Source organism: Varroa destructor, unplaced genomic scaffold (genome assembly GCF_002443255.2).
Source record: "Varroa destructor unplaced genomic scaffold, Vdes_3.0 BEIS01000001.1, whole genome shotgun sequence".
In the NCBI taxonomy this organism is placed as follows: Eukaryota; Metazoa; Arthropoda; class Arachnida; order Mesostigmata; family Varroidae; genus Varroa; species Varroa destructor.
Window position 1 is genome coordinate 60838866 of NW_019211454.1, and position 16796 is coordinate 60855661.

General features: G+C 41.6%; 2 protein-coding genes across 33 annotated transcripts in view; one reads left to right on the plus strand and one right to left on the minus strand.

Annotated features, from left to right (window-relative positions):
• The window catches only part of LOC111253075 (uncharacterized), a 41566-nt gene that overhangs the window by 10833 nt on the left and 13937 nt on the right, over positions 1-16796 (plus strand). For 4 of the 29 annotated variants that reach the window (XR_015319687.1, XM_086978246.1, XM_086978253.1 and 1 more), the window contains exons 2-3: positions 542-660; positions 10276-10443. Coding sequence is in view for 19 of the 29 variants with exons in the window: in XM_086978246.1 (XP_086834372.1) it covers positions 542-660; positions 10276-10443 (287 nt within the window). In the remaining 10 variants the exon portion in view is untranslated. Of the gene's footprint in view, positions 1-541; positions 661-2376; positions 9300-9369; positions 9488-10275; positions 10444-11881; positions 16721-16796 lie in introns of those variants that run through there. The other 25 variants (XR_015319693.1, XR_015319694.1, XR_015319692.1 and 22 more) reach the window with 23 other exon arrangements.
• Positions 11819-16796, minus strand: part of Tmhs (Tetraspan membrane protein in hair cell stereocilia) — a 60137-nt gene continuing 55159 nt past the window's right edge. For all 4 annotated transcript variants that reach the window (XM_086978243.1, XM_022811969.2, XM_022811959.2 and 1 more), the window contains exons 5-6: positions 16582-16700; positions 11819-13784 (exon numbers count right to left, since the gene is read on the minus strand). In XM_086978243.1, the coding sequence (XP_086834369.1) occupies positions 13699-13784; positions 16582-16700 (205 nt within the window). In that variant the 3' untranslated portion in view covers positions 11819-13698. The remainder of the gene's footprint in view (positions 13785-16581; positions 16701-16796) is intronic.

Sequence of the window (16796 nt, forward strand, 5' to 3'; positions counted from 1 at the left end):
CGATTGGACATCAGTCTTAGACGGTTTTGTTTATATCAATGGAGTCTGTCAGTATTGTTTGCTCTGTGTGTTTGATATGAAAGAGGGTGAGCAAATGAGGCTGTTTTTTTCCGGGGTTTTACGTACGCTACTTAAATAGCTAGGCAGTACTTCGATCAGCTGGCCTCATGCTCCTAACATGGAGCAAAATGCATCTACGCCACACTCAAACCTAGCCTACGAGGTGTCCTATGTGAACGGTGAAGGTTCCTCAAATAACCCGCAGATATCACTTTCTAGCGAGACATTTGCACAATTCCATGCTTTCTCGACAATTGATATTAATTACAGTATTGAGTTGATAAGGCGATCATTACCTGTATTATTCAAACGGAAGTCTGTCGTAATTTAAAATATAGCTAAGTACTTTTTTTTTTTTTCACTAGGACGGTAAGACCAACAAATCAGTCGTTACCATCATTGTGCCACTACCAGTTGTGCTGGGTACCCTTTGAGCACTTTAGCAAATCGACTATAAGGTATAAATTATTTGATATTTCAGCCCGTTTTTCATTGAAACGTCGAGTTCTCTGGTATCTTTAAACCAGGCGCTTATTCTATTACTGGAATATATCTGGCACCGTCTCCGTAGCGTCCTCTACGTTTCTGTTATAGTGTATGGTAAGTAATTTCTTTCCGGTTTCGCACCCTCTATCTTGTTTCCCTCCTTCGTCGACTACCGTTATCACATAGGACAAGACATATCAATAAATGTACACAAATTTACGCATGTACAACGAGCAACGAATGCATTCTATTGTACTTATGATAAACGAGTAATTAAGTTGTAAAATTCTACGAAAATACGAAGTCACGATTGCCGTCGTTCAACCCAAGCAACGGTGGGCATGACGCTAATAATGATGATGATAACAATAATAACAAATGAAGTCATCTAACAAGCCTCGAATATATTTTTTGACAAAAAAAAAAAGAAAGTATCCAATTCTAAAAGGATAGCGCGTACATTTCTAAGAACGCCAACGACCGGTGCATACAGTGCTGCTTCTGCCATTGACGACAATTTGGCTTTTGACGTATCGTTCTACCGTCGAGATGTCTTGCTCCTACGTATGCGGCCGTTATATGCCACGAAACTGTGTGATGATCTTCATCCATTGTTGATAAGCGATAAAACGCTCGAGGCTTGATGAAAATATATATTATATAATTTTGTGTGAAAATAAATTTCTGGTAAAAATAGCTGTATTCCTTTGTCGGCTGGCTAACTGTTGCGGGAAATTGATATGTAGTGTCGCCGATGTCCCGTTGGGACTATCCGGCCTGAAACAAGTCGTCCTTTTGCAGAAAAGGACAGGGAAGTAGTTGTTGAAAAAGCTGTTTTTTCTTTTGTTCCTACTCAGAATCGACGATTATGTCAAGCTAGCCAAGTAGGTTATTGACTGATTGACAACTATATATTCTGCCAGCCCGCAATCGTCAGGACGATGTTTTTGTCGTACGACCTTGACGACGATAACTGCTAACAGATATCCGGAATGGCAGCGAATCATCTGCGTCAGTCATTTATATTTCTGTGCACGTTCGTATGTACGTGAAGTTGAGTTGCTAGGGCATACTTCCAGGTACATTATATACACATCGATACCCTGAAATTATCATTTCTTAGCAATGATGACATTGATACTGTTTATGGCAAAAGACTACTCATCGTTTTGAGGTTCTGCCCGCACGATATAGGGGCAACCACTGCGGTAGTTTAGTTGTTTCTGCGAGGTAACGATAACTTACGTCTACTTACCATACTACTATTGTATTATAATAACTACTGACTCAACATGTATGTTGCATAATCCACCCATCACAGTTTTATGTATCCTCAGAATCAGAGAGTCCGCAAATCGATAGCATTTATTCTGTCAGATTTTCATCTTGGGCAGTTGTGCAACCCAAAAAAAGTTCTTTAATGATTTCAAAGGCCATCTGATGCGGTTTTCAGCGGCGTGTTAAAAACTCCAAAATACAAATATGCTTAAGTATCAAGTTGTATGTTTGTAACAGGCGTCTTGGTCTAGTGAATGCGCTATGTATAGAAAGAGGCGGCCCTTTGCTGCACGCTATTCAGTTTGTGTTCCGTTAACAAATATTTTAAGTACGCGTATTTAAAGCGTAATCTACATAGCCATAGCTGATAATGTTTACAAATTTCTTATTTATTATTTCATTAAATTTCGCAGATTTAATAGATTTTGTAGATCAAAATGTGCCATTGATTTTATCTTGAGCTTAAAAATAGTCACCGACATTAGAGTACAAAAATAAATTTGGTTGCGCCCCACATGGTTGCTAAAGAGATGTGCATTTCGTATCATTAAGAATCCTCCCTCAGGTCATCTTGTATGCACTATCGGGCATACTGTACTAGTCCTAGGAGGAAAGTCCTGCAGCCGCTCCTTTCTGACCCTACATTGATCCAAATATATAGTTCACGTGTGCTGCCATTTACATCATGGCGCACCTTTACCCCAATTCGTTGGATCGTGCACAGTTCAGATAACGTTCGAGGACCGATTAAAAGGATACAAGAGGAACTATCGATAAAGCTTCGAACAAATGATGACGGCGTGTACATCCGGCGAACTCCTTCGATCGTTTTCGGCGGATAACAGAAACTAATTGACGGCATCTAGCGGGAGGACGTCCGAGCCCGTCGGAAACATGTTCAAATACAACACACAATGGAAGCTTAGATTGGAAGAGAAGAGGGAAAAGGGAGATCTCGTACAAATTGCGTGTCACAAATGCACAAGTTCGTTCACTATTAGTATCCATACGAACACGGATTGAGAGAGATTCTCAGTGCAATGATAACGGTGGCCTGTAAAGATCACGTTGTGTATCATAGTAAACTATACCGATATGTATGCAAGCAACATGCAGGCGTGTATATCGATATAGACCCAGCCTTTCTGTCAGAACGAGGCGCTAAGGAGCAGACTGTTAGATAGAAAATCTATGAGTGGATTAGGACTTGTGTAAATCAAAGCAGTAGCCTTCGAGTGTGTCAATACTACCAGAAAGGATTCATGTTGCATTGAAGACTGCTGGAACGTTTGCGAACGGGACGGTATTGGGGCATGTTCTCCTGTTACTGTAGAATAAAGACAACCAACGAGCCATAACATCTGGTTGAAACTTTGCAGTTAGCACATATTAGTAATGACATATAACTTGATTTTTACAAAATTACGAGACTCAGTCTCACATATATTCGCCGCTCTAAAGCGAAGACTCTTGTCATATCTTTCCTCCTAGTTTTATTACGGATCTTAATGGAATAGGAGAGCATGCATGCATGCGCCAAAGCTGCCTCCCTTAACCTCAGCCCTAGTAACCTTTCTCTCCCAGGAAATCATCATCCCTGACCATTGCACTATTCCCACAGTGGCAATGCTACGGCCATGTGGCTGCAATATATGATCCTATCAACCCATAAAATATGTTTTGACGCTCTTGTTTGTCACCGCTCTGGCCAACAGGGGATTACACCTTGAAATGATCATATCACCTAAACAGCAGCTTGCAGCAACGTTATCAGCTATTAAGTATTGTCTGTCTAGAAAAGACCGGTCACTTTCTACTAAGGAGAAGGGATGTACAGGGGAGCTATTGCAAGCGCGTTTCAATGACGCACGGGCATGGTCGAACTTTTCGCTTGAGCCGCATGAGTATATCAGCGCGTCATTTACGAACTCGATGCCTCAGCTTTAAAGAATAGAAAAACGATGAAATGGCGTTGAAATAAAAACTACAACGAAGATGCTGAAAGGATCCGAAGCATAGAATGTGCCTTCACGTTCAGACATCGAGAAAACAATGGCGCGTGTCGTTCGACTGTCACTGTTGAAACAATAGCGGTAAAGTAACAAAACAGGCAAAAAAGCATTGGATGTCTGTCGAAAGTTTCTCCTCTCTGCTGAAAACCGGTACGAAGAATGCCCACAGCCTGGCCGGCAAAGGCGATTCCGTTACGTTGCGATTCTCAAATAGCATCAGTGTCAGATCTAATACGCCTATTCCTTCAACTCTAAAACAAATGGGAAACTGTAAGTAGATATAGTTGACAAAAAACGACCCACATCTTCCGAATCGCTAATTGGGCTTTTTTTTCTATAGTAAATCGAAGTTCTGATAGCTTTTCGCCATCGAAAGAAACTACATGATCTCTGACCATACAGCTGGTTCCATTTGCTGCTCGTAGCAAATGCGTACGAGACAATGTTGGATCATTTGTATATACGCAATTTGTCCGTAACGCTTTGGACGCAATGTAGCACTACATAGTCAGGCATAGGTTGGCGGTCAGTTATCACACGAGGTGATTCGTTCTGACGAGCTGTTCCAATGGTTTTTTGCGCTCTTCGACCCTACATCTGTTCTCTCATTAAGGCCTAACGAAGAGTTATTCAACGTTCATTTGATGACAGCTTTACTGTATTATATATCATAATGGAAATAGTGGATGGCAATGCTGGTTGTATCGTTCGATTACTGTTATTGATTAGTTATTTTATTAGTTCCCTTGTCACCTCACGTTCGTCGTAGCCCTGCTATTTCAGCTGCTGCTGCCGCGTAATGATGGTCGTCGACTTCATAGATGTCGGCGTACGTAACGATAGTGAGTTATGTTCATAGAAGTTTTCAGTGATGATGCTAGTTTAGTCAGTTACTGCTTGTGGCACCGCTTTGGCTGTGATTTTTCGATGCTGCTCACCAGTTGGCGGGACAGCGAGAAAGGGAGCAAGGTATGAGAAAAAGACTTGCTACTGCTACTACAACCCCACCGTAACCGTGGCCGCTTCCGCCACTGCTCAGTGCATTACCGGCTATGTGATTTGGCAATAAAGGTAGCACGCCTGTACTAGTAGTACTGCCTCTTCTTCGTTTTCCCTCCGCTATGATCCCGCTTAGTCTAGTAATCGGAGGCCATTCTAAGCTGTAGACAGGAATTGCTCATCCCTGGATTGTGCCGCCTGTGTCGTCATCGATTTAGCCGTCGACGATCATCTGCAGCGCTTCATGCCTGCGCACACGCATTCAGACGCACGATGCTCAACAATCGCCACCATAACATCATAGTCATCATTATATATATATGCAGTAGGCTCATTATACCAGCAATAGTAATACAATAACAAGCGGCCAAGGAGCTGGCGCAGCGAACAGCGGCACCTGCGAGATAACAAAGTCCTTTAGGCCACCGGATGTTTACTTTTAGCAACGACGGCCGGTACCGCTGCAGCTTCGCTTGTCTCCATATTCCGCTGTCATCGTCGTGTTTTACGCGTTTTTTCATATGTCTGTTTGGAAACAGGCAGCCGAAGGTAGGGGGACTGAAGCGAGACGGTAGGAAAACGACTTTCCAAAGCAAAGAGATTCGTAGCGACAAGTGAAGGCGCAAAATCGGCGAAGAAAAACGTTCCCTGTTTGCGAGTCCGCTCCAGCACGGACGCATATCTAGCTAGAATTGCTAGCGCGCTCAGTTGGGCGTCTGGGTTGATGTACGTCGAGCGCTGCTCGCCGACTGTCTACTTGCTGTGTTGTGCCTATTCTCGCGGAAAAGGTGGCGGTAACTTCTATCATCGACAATAACTTCAATGCTAACTGATTGACTACATCGACGGTGAAGACTTGACGACAAAGGTCCCTTTGCGGTGGGTGTTTAATGCATGCAGCAGCCGCTTGTTGGGCAACTATCGACTGGTACACCGCAACGGGTAGCAGGGCTCTTCGCGACGACGTAGCTAAGCGAAAAGTGCGTAACGTTAAGCAAATGAAGCAGAAACTGTAGTGACAATGCTACTATGAGCGCAGAAGAATCATCGGAAGCGGTTTGTTCGTGGAAATTTACTGCAACCTCTTTTGAACCGGAAGAGGCCGCAGCTAAAATCCAAGAAGCGTACACTACGCACGTACTAGTGTTCCTGCATCATATTTATTGAGAATTTGCATGAAAGACTAGTGCGGTAGTTTACCAATCCACAGTTCACTGGATTCAATGTCACCGAACAAAGCTTAAGATCGTGCATAAAATCAAGTCGGTTCCCTAAACCCAATCAATAAACGTTTCTATTCTAAGCTGATTGTCACCGAGTAGAAAAAAAAAAAAAAAACGCTTGAAGTAACAAGCCATACTCAAAATATTTCGGTACGTTCTTTCGCTAAGAAAATTAGGATTGGTGAAAAGCATCTTTTTAAGTTCTTACACCCCTGACGTTAAGCTGATTAAGGCTCAATCAACTTTTAAACACATTCAATTGTAATGCTTAAAATTCTGTAAAGTTGTGAATTATAAACTCAAATCGATACAGGTCAGATATCGATCTAAATAAAGATGGCTATCGCTATCAAATGGTGAAATATCCGCGGAAAATTTGAGCAAAGGCGAAAGATAGAGGTAGGAGCGCAACGACCTGCCAGCGTTCCTTTTTTTTGTCATCTAGATTTTTTACTAGATTTTTCATAGAAAAGCAAATTTTGACGACTGCTAATAAGTTGGTCGACCGTGCTGAACACATGAGCGTCAGCTAACTCGAACCCGCTCATAGATGTCATAACAGAATGTGTCATATAACGACTTCTATCATTTATTTCCAATAGGGTACCGTCCCTCTTGTTAAAATAATGGTCACTATCGCGACTTATTTCTGGGTAGATACCACAGCATGACTCGTTAACGAGCTTCCCTTTCATCCTTTCAACCCCAGCCTAACATTTATCCTGCCGATGGCGTCGGCCCACAGCGGCAGCTTAAACTGCAAGATAGACAAATTTCAATTGTACGATCCGAAGTACGCGCCGCGATCAGCGCGTTTGTCTTGTTGATTCTATTTAGCTACCGCGGCTGTTGTAGGCATGGTGAAATTGTTTGTCTGCCATAGGCGCGTGACGCAGCTCAGCCACTGAGGGCAGACAGCCATGCAGACAATGGACTGTCCGTATATATTCCTTTGACGGATGAAACTGTAGCAACGCTAACGATACGAGCTGCCATTACAATAAATGGCTAGTCCTTCTTAACTAGAGACCTCTTCCGTTTTAGCCCCATTCGACTGGCTAGCATTATTACCGTGAACTCGTCATTTTGCGATCGGCGAACTGATTCGATAGCTGGTTTATTGGTCTTTGCCGGCTGACTTTAGCTATAGAGCAGCCCGCTTGTTCCTTTTTTTTTTTTTCTATACGCGCTCACATTCGACACCTGCTTGTACTGCCGCTGGCGCAGCAGTTGCGATTGAGATGCTACAACCAGCAGTGTTAAACGTAACAGCAACGTTGCCATATATCTTCTAGTTATTGACGCCCGTGTCCCCTGTCAAGCCTTTTTTACGTATGCTTGTTCGTCAATTTGTTACCATCATTATTTTACTATTATCATTATTACCCGCCGCCTTTAATTATTATGATTCTTGCGATCACCATCGTCGTCGTCGCCGTCGTCGCCGTCGTCCCGGTGACGTGATGGCTGTTATTATCCACTAGAAGCGACTCGCAGCGTTCATGCTGCCTGAACAACATAAATGCTACTGTATGTAGAGTTATCATATAAAAGGGAATCGGGCCACAGGACGGGGAAGCCGTTGTTCGGATTCATTTCAAAACGGCCGTGTCGACCATTGCGTTCGGCCGGCAACGTGTGTTCAAGGAGCAGCCACGGCGAGCGCTCAAGCGAGAATTGTCGATAATTTGCCGTTTGTAAATTTTCTTTCTATTTTGACAATTTACATACACGTATCCTGTTGCTGGAGTAGAAGTACCAGTTTCTTTTGCGAAGTGAACAACAATGAAAATGCTGGAAATAGTTGTAGCGACGACGCGGTGCCGGTGACGGTGATTTTTGCTGCTGCTGCTGCTGCTGCTGCTGCTGCTGCAAACAATAGCTACATACAGAAGCTGCAACAATATTTAAACACCTGCAGCCACACATTCGACGACACCTGTCGTCACCAATGCAGACGGGGAAAATGACAAGTATAGATTGATCAACTTCAAAATAGTTGAGCGTCTATTTTTAACAGTAAGTTGTCGAAACTGGGGAACGGGTCATGGATCAGAATTGTTGGTGGGAGCGGTAAACAAAGCTAACCGATCAGAAGTATTTACCTTGGAAGATATATTCATCGAAAAGGGCTTTGGTGATTTGTTCAGTTTACAGCCTGGACAGCAATTATTAGTCGTGTTTCCAGTTGTTGATCTTGGCTTAATAGGTAGGCTGGTCGTGTCTTGTCGTCTGACAGTACGAAAAAACTATTGTTATCGCTAAGCATTGCCGCCGTTAGAAGTAATGAGACTCTGCGATAAGATTATCAGTACTCAGTTTATTTCTGACAAGCTTAACTAGCGGAGAGTTGTTGAGTTGGTCGTCCGGAAGCTGCAGGCCCCAAGAGAAACCTGCACTTGACAAAAAGTGACCCAAGCCGATTTCGGTCGATGTCCTTACTAGCCTATTTGTACATGTACAATTTGTCTTATAGTTTGAAATACAAGTAGCTATATAGCAAAGTAAATGCACGTGTCGAGTCATACATTCGGAAACAGCGTCATACACCGATCGTCATCTTTTCGTTCAACACGCTCTCTGTTTAGCAGACGTAGCCTCACATGAAAAAACGTTACACACTGCGCCTTGTTGAAGCCCGTTCCCATACTGATCTTCCAGTTTACGCAGATTTGACATTACGGACTACAGCAGCAGCATCCATCATGTGTACATGTTCAATCGCTTAAATCAAGGCTGGTCCCACAGTTTTGCGCCCTCTAAAGAACGCGCGTCTCTCACATGCTGCACCGGAGATCTTGTCCGTCTATCCACGTGTATCATAAATTATTGATCAGGCAATACGAGACCTAACGCCGTAGCTTTCCAGTCGAGGCTTAACAGGGGCTGTTTTTCTGTAGAGGCGGTAAAAATACCGACACTGTCCAGTCGCAGCAGTAGTTATCTCTTAGTAGCAAAAGCTGCAACGTTGGCAATCAGTGCGACACGTATTCAGCCCATTTAAGATGTTTGTTGTTATTGTTTGTCTTAAGACTGCGCGTTATTCGTCAGGATTTAGTTGAACAAAGCAAGATTAGCGGCCGTTTGTCGACGTAAGTCGCCCGACATTCAATGAAGCGGTCTAGCGGATTGCGGTTTAGATTTCAGACGTTCTGGTAGCATAAGCACTGTTGCTAGCTACGATGTTCTAAAAAGATGATAAGGGAGCCCGCTAGTTTAGCGTGACGGATTATTAACGCGGGTAAGCTTCAGTGAATGATTTTTTTTGGACAATTATATGATTATTGTAATTTACTATCGTTTCTCGGCAGCGAATACGACCAGACAATGCTGCTTGATGGGTGGACAGCAACCGAAAATGGAAGATAGATAGCGGCTATGTATAGCAGATGAACATATAGCGGAACAAATTAGAGCCAATAGAGAAAGGTACGGCTTGTTTTCACTTGTGGACCACCTTAACGTTAATTGTTTATAAGTGAGTGCTAATGCTATAGAAAGACGGTGGAAATTTATTCTCTGCTAGTAGATGTTCCGTCTGTGCTTCAGGAAGTAATATTTGAAAAATAAAAACATTACTTAATGTATTTTGTTGATTCAACTTTCTAGTATAGCATGAAAGATTACGTTACGAAAGGCTTATGATTTATTGGTAGCGCATCAGGCCCTATTCGAGTTTTTCTAAGACATATTGCGACAAAGAAGTATAACAAATTCATTAATCCAACCCTCATTCCAATTTGCAAACCTGTTATCTCTCTATAGTCCAGCATACGTAAGTGTATATTTGAGATTTGTTAATGAAGCGTCTATCGGAGTTTTCTAAATGAAGTTCGAATCACCGTTGAAGTAGCGCAATGCTGGTTTCAAATGAAAAGTTCAAGAGTATAATCAAGTTACCCTAATCGAATCGTTCATCAAGCCAAGTGCTCTTCATGTTCACTTGTCACCAAAGGTCGTATGTGAGCGTTGTAAGCTTCCCGAGCGTGCTGCTCGTTTACACACTTTTTTATTATTTTAAGTTATTATTAATAAATAATTATCTCGTATAATACATGCTGATTGCCTAAAATTGGATACTGTTAAAATATAGAGTTGCTTATTCTAATTAACAGAGCAGGCACAGATTTGTAGACCCTGTTCTCTGCCATTTTTTCTCAGATAATTCGCGTATCATAAGCACTGCATAACATCGTCCCCTTGCCTCTATCCCACAGCGCGTGGCCGGTCCGTTCTTATTTGTAACTTCCAAACCAGGTTCTGCCTGAACGGAATGGACTTCATTGCAGCAGTGATATACCCGGATGACTCGAATTTGATCGTCTATACGTTCGACTACGTAACGGTATTGGTTAAGCGTCGAAACGACTTCAGAAAATGTCTGAGTGAGCATCAATCATGAATATTTAGCATTTGGTACACAAAAGCCGGCGTGCCCACTTTATAAATAAAAAGACAATAAACATTATCGCAATCTTATACGATAAACAAGAAGGACCTTCCAACCAAAAAAAGTTCGAATATGACATGGAGCCCTGGTGAAATTTTTATAGATAGCAACAGAAACGTAAATAGCGTTCGCTCTATTTTACACCAGATTTTGTTCAGTCTGAGTAGGCTGTTATGTTTACAATGTTCTACGGCTTTAAATGTCGCTTAAGTTTCCTTCATATATCTAATTATAGAGAGACTTCTTGGACAATTGTGTCAAGACAATTCTCGCTTTCCTTAGCATATTGAATCTTGAAAGCGCAGCTTCCCGAAGTTAAGTAGCGCTATAAGTACTTATCCACGAACGAAGCATAATTTTCTGTATCGTACTAAAGTTACGTAGTAATACGAAGTACGATGCTTAAGGTGGGACAGAATTTGGTGGATTGTCTATCGTAACAGGCATGTCGTCGCCCGTTATCTTTGCCACTAGAACAAAACACTAAATTTGTTATCGTAAAAACAATATGGCACTTTCAGAATTTGAGCAAATATGAACTCTTATCCAATTTCTTTATGCTCAACGAAATCTTATTAGGACTCAAAATTCAATTTTTTTTTTTCCTAAAATTAAAACTATACGCTTTTTCCAGTTTTTGTGGGGCTACTAAAAAATTAAAAAAAAAAAAAAATTAACACAAACCGGAAGATTTTCAGTAAAATTTATATACAAAAAAGTCAAAAATGACTGAAAAGGTCATTTTAGACTAAGAAATTGACGGCCGCTTCAGATATGAAATTTTCCGTTGTCGATTGAGTCGACCAAACAGGCTCTAACGGTTAGTTCTATCAATATCTTTGCGCCTTTTTCTTTCCATTTTTTGGCACTTTTAACCTGCGATCAGCCCAAAATTCAATTCCGCTAGCGTATTTAGGCAAAATTTCGGACAAGTTTAAAGAAATCTATTAATATCGCTTGACTATCGGTGAAGAGGGAATGAGTGGTTTAGGTTCCGAATTGAAATTGCAGGGCTATAATTGCGACTATTAGGAACGACATTTTTAGCACGTATACTGAAATTACGTTAAGACGTATGTCCTTGTTTAGGTGCGGTCTTCAAAACAACGCATAGCAAAAGCCCCAATTAAGGGGCTGCACCCTGTATAAACATTCATAATATAATCAGCGAACAAGCGATCGAGTTTTATCTGAATCACCACGTTGGGTCCACTCTTGTTGATGCCCCTTCATATATGTGTGTGGTGTGTGTGTGTGTGTGTGTGTGTATATATAGTTTCTATCTAAGCATCAAATAATAACACTGCCAGTGTAATTAGTTGATATGTTCAACATTTATTTGATATTATTTATTCAACTCTCATTCATTTTAGCATCGTCCATTGTATATAACCTTGGGTTTCTTCGTCATTTATATCAGTATCCGCATCGCTTGTCATCTCATCAGCATAAATAACAGCAGGTATCTATGTACATGATATTGGACCCATGGACAAGTACTCAATATATGGTCGGTTTCTTTTTGGTTAGATGGTGAAATACATATGGTATGTTTTTCTTTTTGTATTTCTTCATCTAGCGACATATTCGTTTATACCTCGTCGTATATCCACATTCAGTTAGTGGTTGTATATTTCACTTAACAGGCTCATAGCACCCTTCGCCATATATCTTATTTAGGCGGTTACCCTGTCTCTGTTTTCTTGCAGCTAATCTCCCAATAATCAAGGTCAAACACAGTCGGTTACTGTTGGGTACCCATAACAAGGTCGCTATAATTTACTTGTTTGTCGTTCAAACAGTTGAGTCAAGCGAATCTTTGAAAAGCGCGAAACAGTATTAAGGTAATGGTGTGTATCTATGGGTATGTCTTTTGGGGTATCTTTAAAGCGCCAAATCCGCCAGTTGGAGGATGGTAAAAGTGGCGAAGGGGCTTAGAGTGACCTGCGACTTCAATATACCCTATGGCTACTTCAGAAAACGTTCAACGCTATCCTCAAATTATGCGATCACAAAAAGAGGACGTCATGTATTCGTTCATTCATGCACGATCAAACGATTTTCTTTTTTTTTTCCGCCTTTTTCTCTAGTGCATTCTCTCCCATTTGCTCACAGTCACGATCTCAATTATTTCAAACAATTTTAGAGGAAAATCTGAATTGTCAAAAAAACTATTTTGCAAATCATAACGACAATCAAGTTCGTATACGCGTTTCTAGAACTTCATTTGTTTTTGCAAACGCTTATCAAAGACTGATCAGGGAACGACACCTTCGTATTAGACACAGCTCCGAAAAGCGCCACTGCGGTACCCGCAGGGTTAATTCCTTGCTGTCCTATTCGAACAAGAAGCATACAAAAAAAAAAAAAAAAAAGGTTGACAATATCATTTGTTAGGGCGCAAAAACAATCTAATGTTTAACATAGTAACATAACAAAGCAGTCTTGTGACATTATGATAAGTGATTATTATAAATCCGACAGGGGCCTAATAGGGGCTTTGAGCATTAAACAAAGTCTTCTGGATGAATGAATGAATGAACGTGTGTGTCTATTTCGGGGAGCTAGGTCAGGCTATCTTGTAATCGACGATAAAGAACACTTAGCCAACCTTCCAATCGATAGGTGAACGTCGTTCTACACAATAAATGATAGCTCTGCTTTGAAATGATGAATTGCGTACAGTCGATTGTATATCTAAATATGAACACTCAGCCCGACCTCCTAGATTCAACCTTATATTCGTTATCGCTATATGACCAATGTGATTAAACAGTAGGTGACAAGTTTCATCTGGACATAACGAATCTACGGTAAAAGTTCAATCGCTGTTGGAAAGACGGTGAAGAATCTACAGCGTATAAAACGGCATCGCTCATGCTACCGAAGCTTTTAATCGACAGTCCTTCGGGCCAGGCGAACGTAAACACGATCCGTCTGCTCGATCGGCGACCTCACCAAAGTTACCAGCATCTATCGCCTACGCTGATACGTCAGTGCACACCAGAGTTCAACTGATTTCCAGTGTCATCTATGAAAAGTCGGCACGAGGGCGGATCACGACAAGTACGATTGTCTTTGAGCTCTCTTTTGTTGTTGTTGTTGTTGGGGGTGTCTGACAAAAGTCTAGTATGATACGGGGCAGTGATGTATTGATCTTCAATTTCATTTATAACCGCAGATCGGATATCTAAAAGCCATAGCCGTGTGAGTAATGGGACGGTGCGTAACCCTCAGGAACAACGGAACCGGACCGGCTCATTTTTTCGCTGGGAACTGAAATTCGGAGAGAAAATTTAAGTCATTTAACGAAACCACTGTGGCGGTCCGTACGATAGAAAAAGGTTAGATCAGATAAAGCAATCATGATCCTCATAATAATCGTATGAGTGCTAGTACACGTAACGTTTGAATAAACGATTTCTGAACGCTAGGTGACAAACTACTAGATGCTTGCGTGTTTTGTTGATAACGCATAGGCAAGACTGTGTTTTAGCAATAAATGAAAAGAACTAAGATTTTATAACATATCCAATGAACTGTTATATTACGTATCATCCTTTATAGCCAATGTCACTAGTAGTAGACTAAACGTGTGTACGACCTCTAGAAGATCTCACCAAGATGTCCTTAACGAATATACTTAATGATACTGTTCTTATGATATATCTGTATGATACATAGAGCTCGTGATGAAAGCCGGTGATTGTGTTCTCTAGTGCTGAAGAACGAACCGCAGATCTCACCGCGTTAGGTTCTCTGAAAACTTTAATAGTCTATTTGTAGTAGGTACGCTGATGATCCGGAGTCGGTGCGTTGGAAGCGATGGATTTATGCTGTGCTTAATGACCGACACCGTCTTTTTAGATAAATACGTATGTATTAGTGGGTTAGAGAAAGGGTGTTATAAGCTGGCGGAACGTGCATTGCTTGCAAATACCACACATCAGCCGGTTGCCGAAGAGAGCTACTGAAGGAAGCAAAGCACGTGAGCCCCTTCAGATATTCACTGAGTTATGCCACAAGATAAAGCCCTTTTATCCGGCGCTGGTAAAACGTGAAGGTTATTTACTTATACAGCTTGAGTGAACATGGACTTTTTAAGTGGTCGTCATGGTCTAGTGACCGATAATAAACGCACTGGTTTTGTTTTCGTCAGACCGTGGTACGCTTTTGGCCAGCTAACATTTGATCATAAATTGTCAGGTCACTGAAGCTATTAATTAGTCTGCAACTACGAGAAATGAAGATCGAATAAACAGTGACGTAGACGATTCAGCATTTCATTTACACAAGTAGGTATGTCTGCGTGACGTGCAGAAGCAGCGTTCCGGTTAAGCACGAATGCTGCGTGAGGAAGACGCATCGCTCTTACTGTTATTATCTCATTTATCGTCCAGACCATCTTCCTTGTAATGTTGTCGTGCACCGATTATTAGCAGTCGATCTAGACGATAATAACAACTAGTAACATCACAATTGTGCAAAGCCTACGGTGTATTCGAATCTGTCCTCGTACCTGACACAACAAACAACAAGAAGACCTTTGTTCACCATCGATTATAATGTGCTCATATACTAGGAAACATTCTATTTTGACGGAAATCGTTTATTGAAGAAATTTTAACGACAGTAGCACTGCGCCCATAAACGGCAGACTTCAACAGTTGCTCCTATTCGAAATTCGCGCTAGGTAACGATATATGTGAAGTCAGTGTTATAGGCGCACGTTTATACAAGCGGGTAATATAGGCGTAACTCCAATCGTGATAAGCATTAAATTATAGTGGGTGAAGACGCGTGATAATTTGAGCAGTGATGTTCTTAAAAGCTTTATATTATCGAAGTTGAACGTATCTACGATGGCAGTAACTAGATACGCTGACAGCGGTGCCACGCTTTTAATTACATACTTGAGTAAATAACCGCGAGCTTTGAATTTTTCGATGGGTCGAATAGCCCGAAAGACAGGGTATGGTACCAGCCAATGTAAAACGTCACCACATGATACTCGCTCATAATTCCTGGTTGTTTTTCAAGTAGATGTTAGGTATATAATTTACTTGACAGTGACGGATACGGAGTGATAGAGTCGTACATGTTTTATTTCTAAGGCGATGAGTAAAAGGTTGCATTATATGTTTCTAAGGGCCTAGTCGGGTTTTGTGCGTGATTAGCAAGCGCTGTATCGTATATCTAGTACGGCTTTACCGAGATAAAATGAAAACATCCTGTGCTCTCAGTCATAACTACTGGTTGCGTCCTGGATTGGGTCTTTACATTGAACCGGACCTCCATAACCATATAGGCACAATGCCCATTCCGAGAACATGGGAGGGGGGGATGAGTTGCGTTCCCAACAACCCACTTTTTAGACCTACATGTATATAAATCTAAATTACTCTTTTAGATGATGCGATACAATGTCTCCGATTGATCTAACTGTTTCAAACGTTAAAACACTAGGTGTCTGCACAATTATTGGTAGTGTGAATGCTAACAAGCTCTTGATACGAGGTTAGGTCATCCCGTACTATCTAGTGCATGTTTACTTTTCCTGAATGGTTTCCAATCATCGTATTGAAATATATGACTTTCAGTTTCGTTCACCAAACAGCATTATCATCATTAGAAAAATGGGTGCTCCATATTAGCATGCAGCGCTCACCGGCTGACGTGCAAGAAATACGTATAGAGTTCTCACAGAGAAAAAGCTCTTCCATCACAAATGCGCCAGCGACCATTGCCCCCTGTCTACGACTTGTTTGACTTACCAGAGCTGCTTGGTTTCACTATATTATTGCTACTGGTACTATATTATTGCTACTGTGTTGTGAACCTTATTGTTCGGACTGACAAGCATGTGTTTTGTAAGGGGAACATCTACAAGTATTTACATGCGATTGAATCAATAATAGCTCGTAAACACAGAAAAACTAATTGTGGCATAATGTGGGTCTGATTTGTTAAGATGGGGTGTTGCTTTTGCTATTTGTTCCTGTGGCTTTGGCCGCTGTTGTAATTCTTGTTGCTGTTGAAGTGGATGTGTTATACATTCTCTCAAATAGGTTACCCTTCGAGTTGAGGTAGTTTTTAGGCAGCATCCTAACATAGTAGCTGCCCAGGACAAAAGCAAGGATGGAGAGCACGACAGAATCCGCCACTCCAATGCCCGCCAACACGAACGCCCACCTGCGTAAAAGTCAATGAAGGTAAGGTTTTATGGAACGATGTGTACTGGCGGTACCGTAACCTAATCGCGTGACGATTGTTTCGAGGCTATGAAAG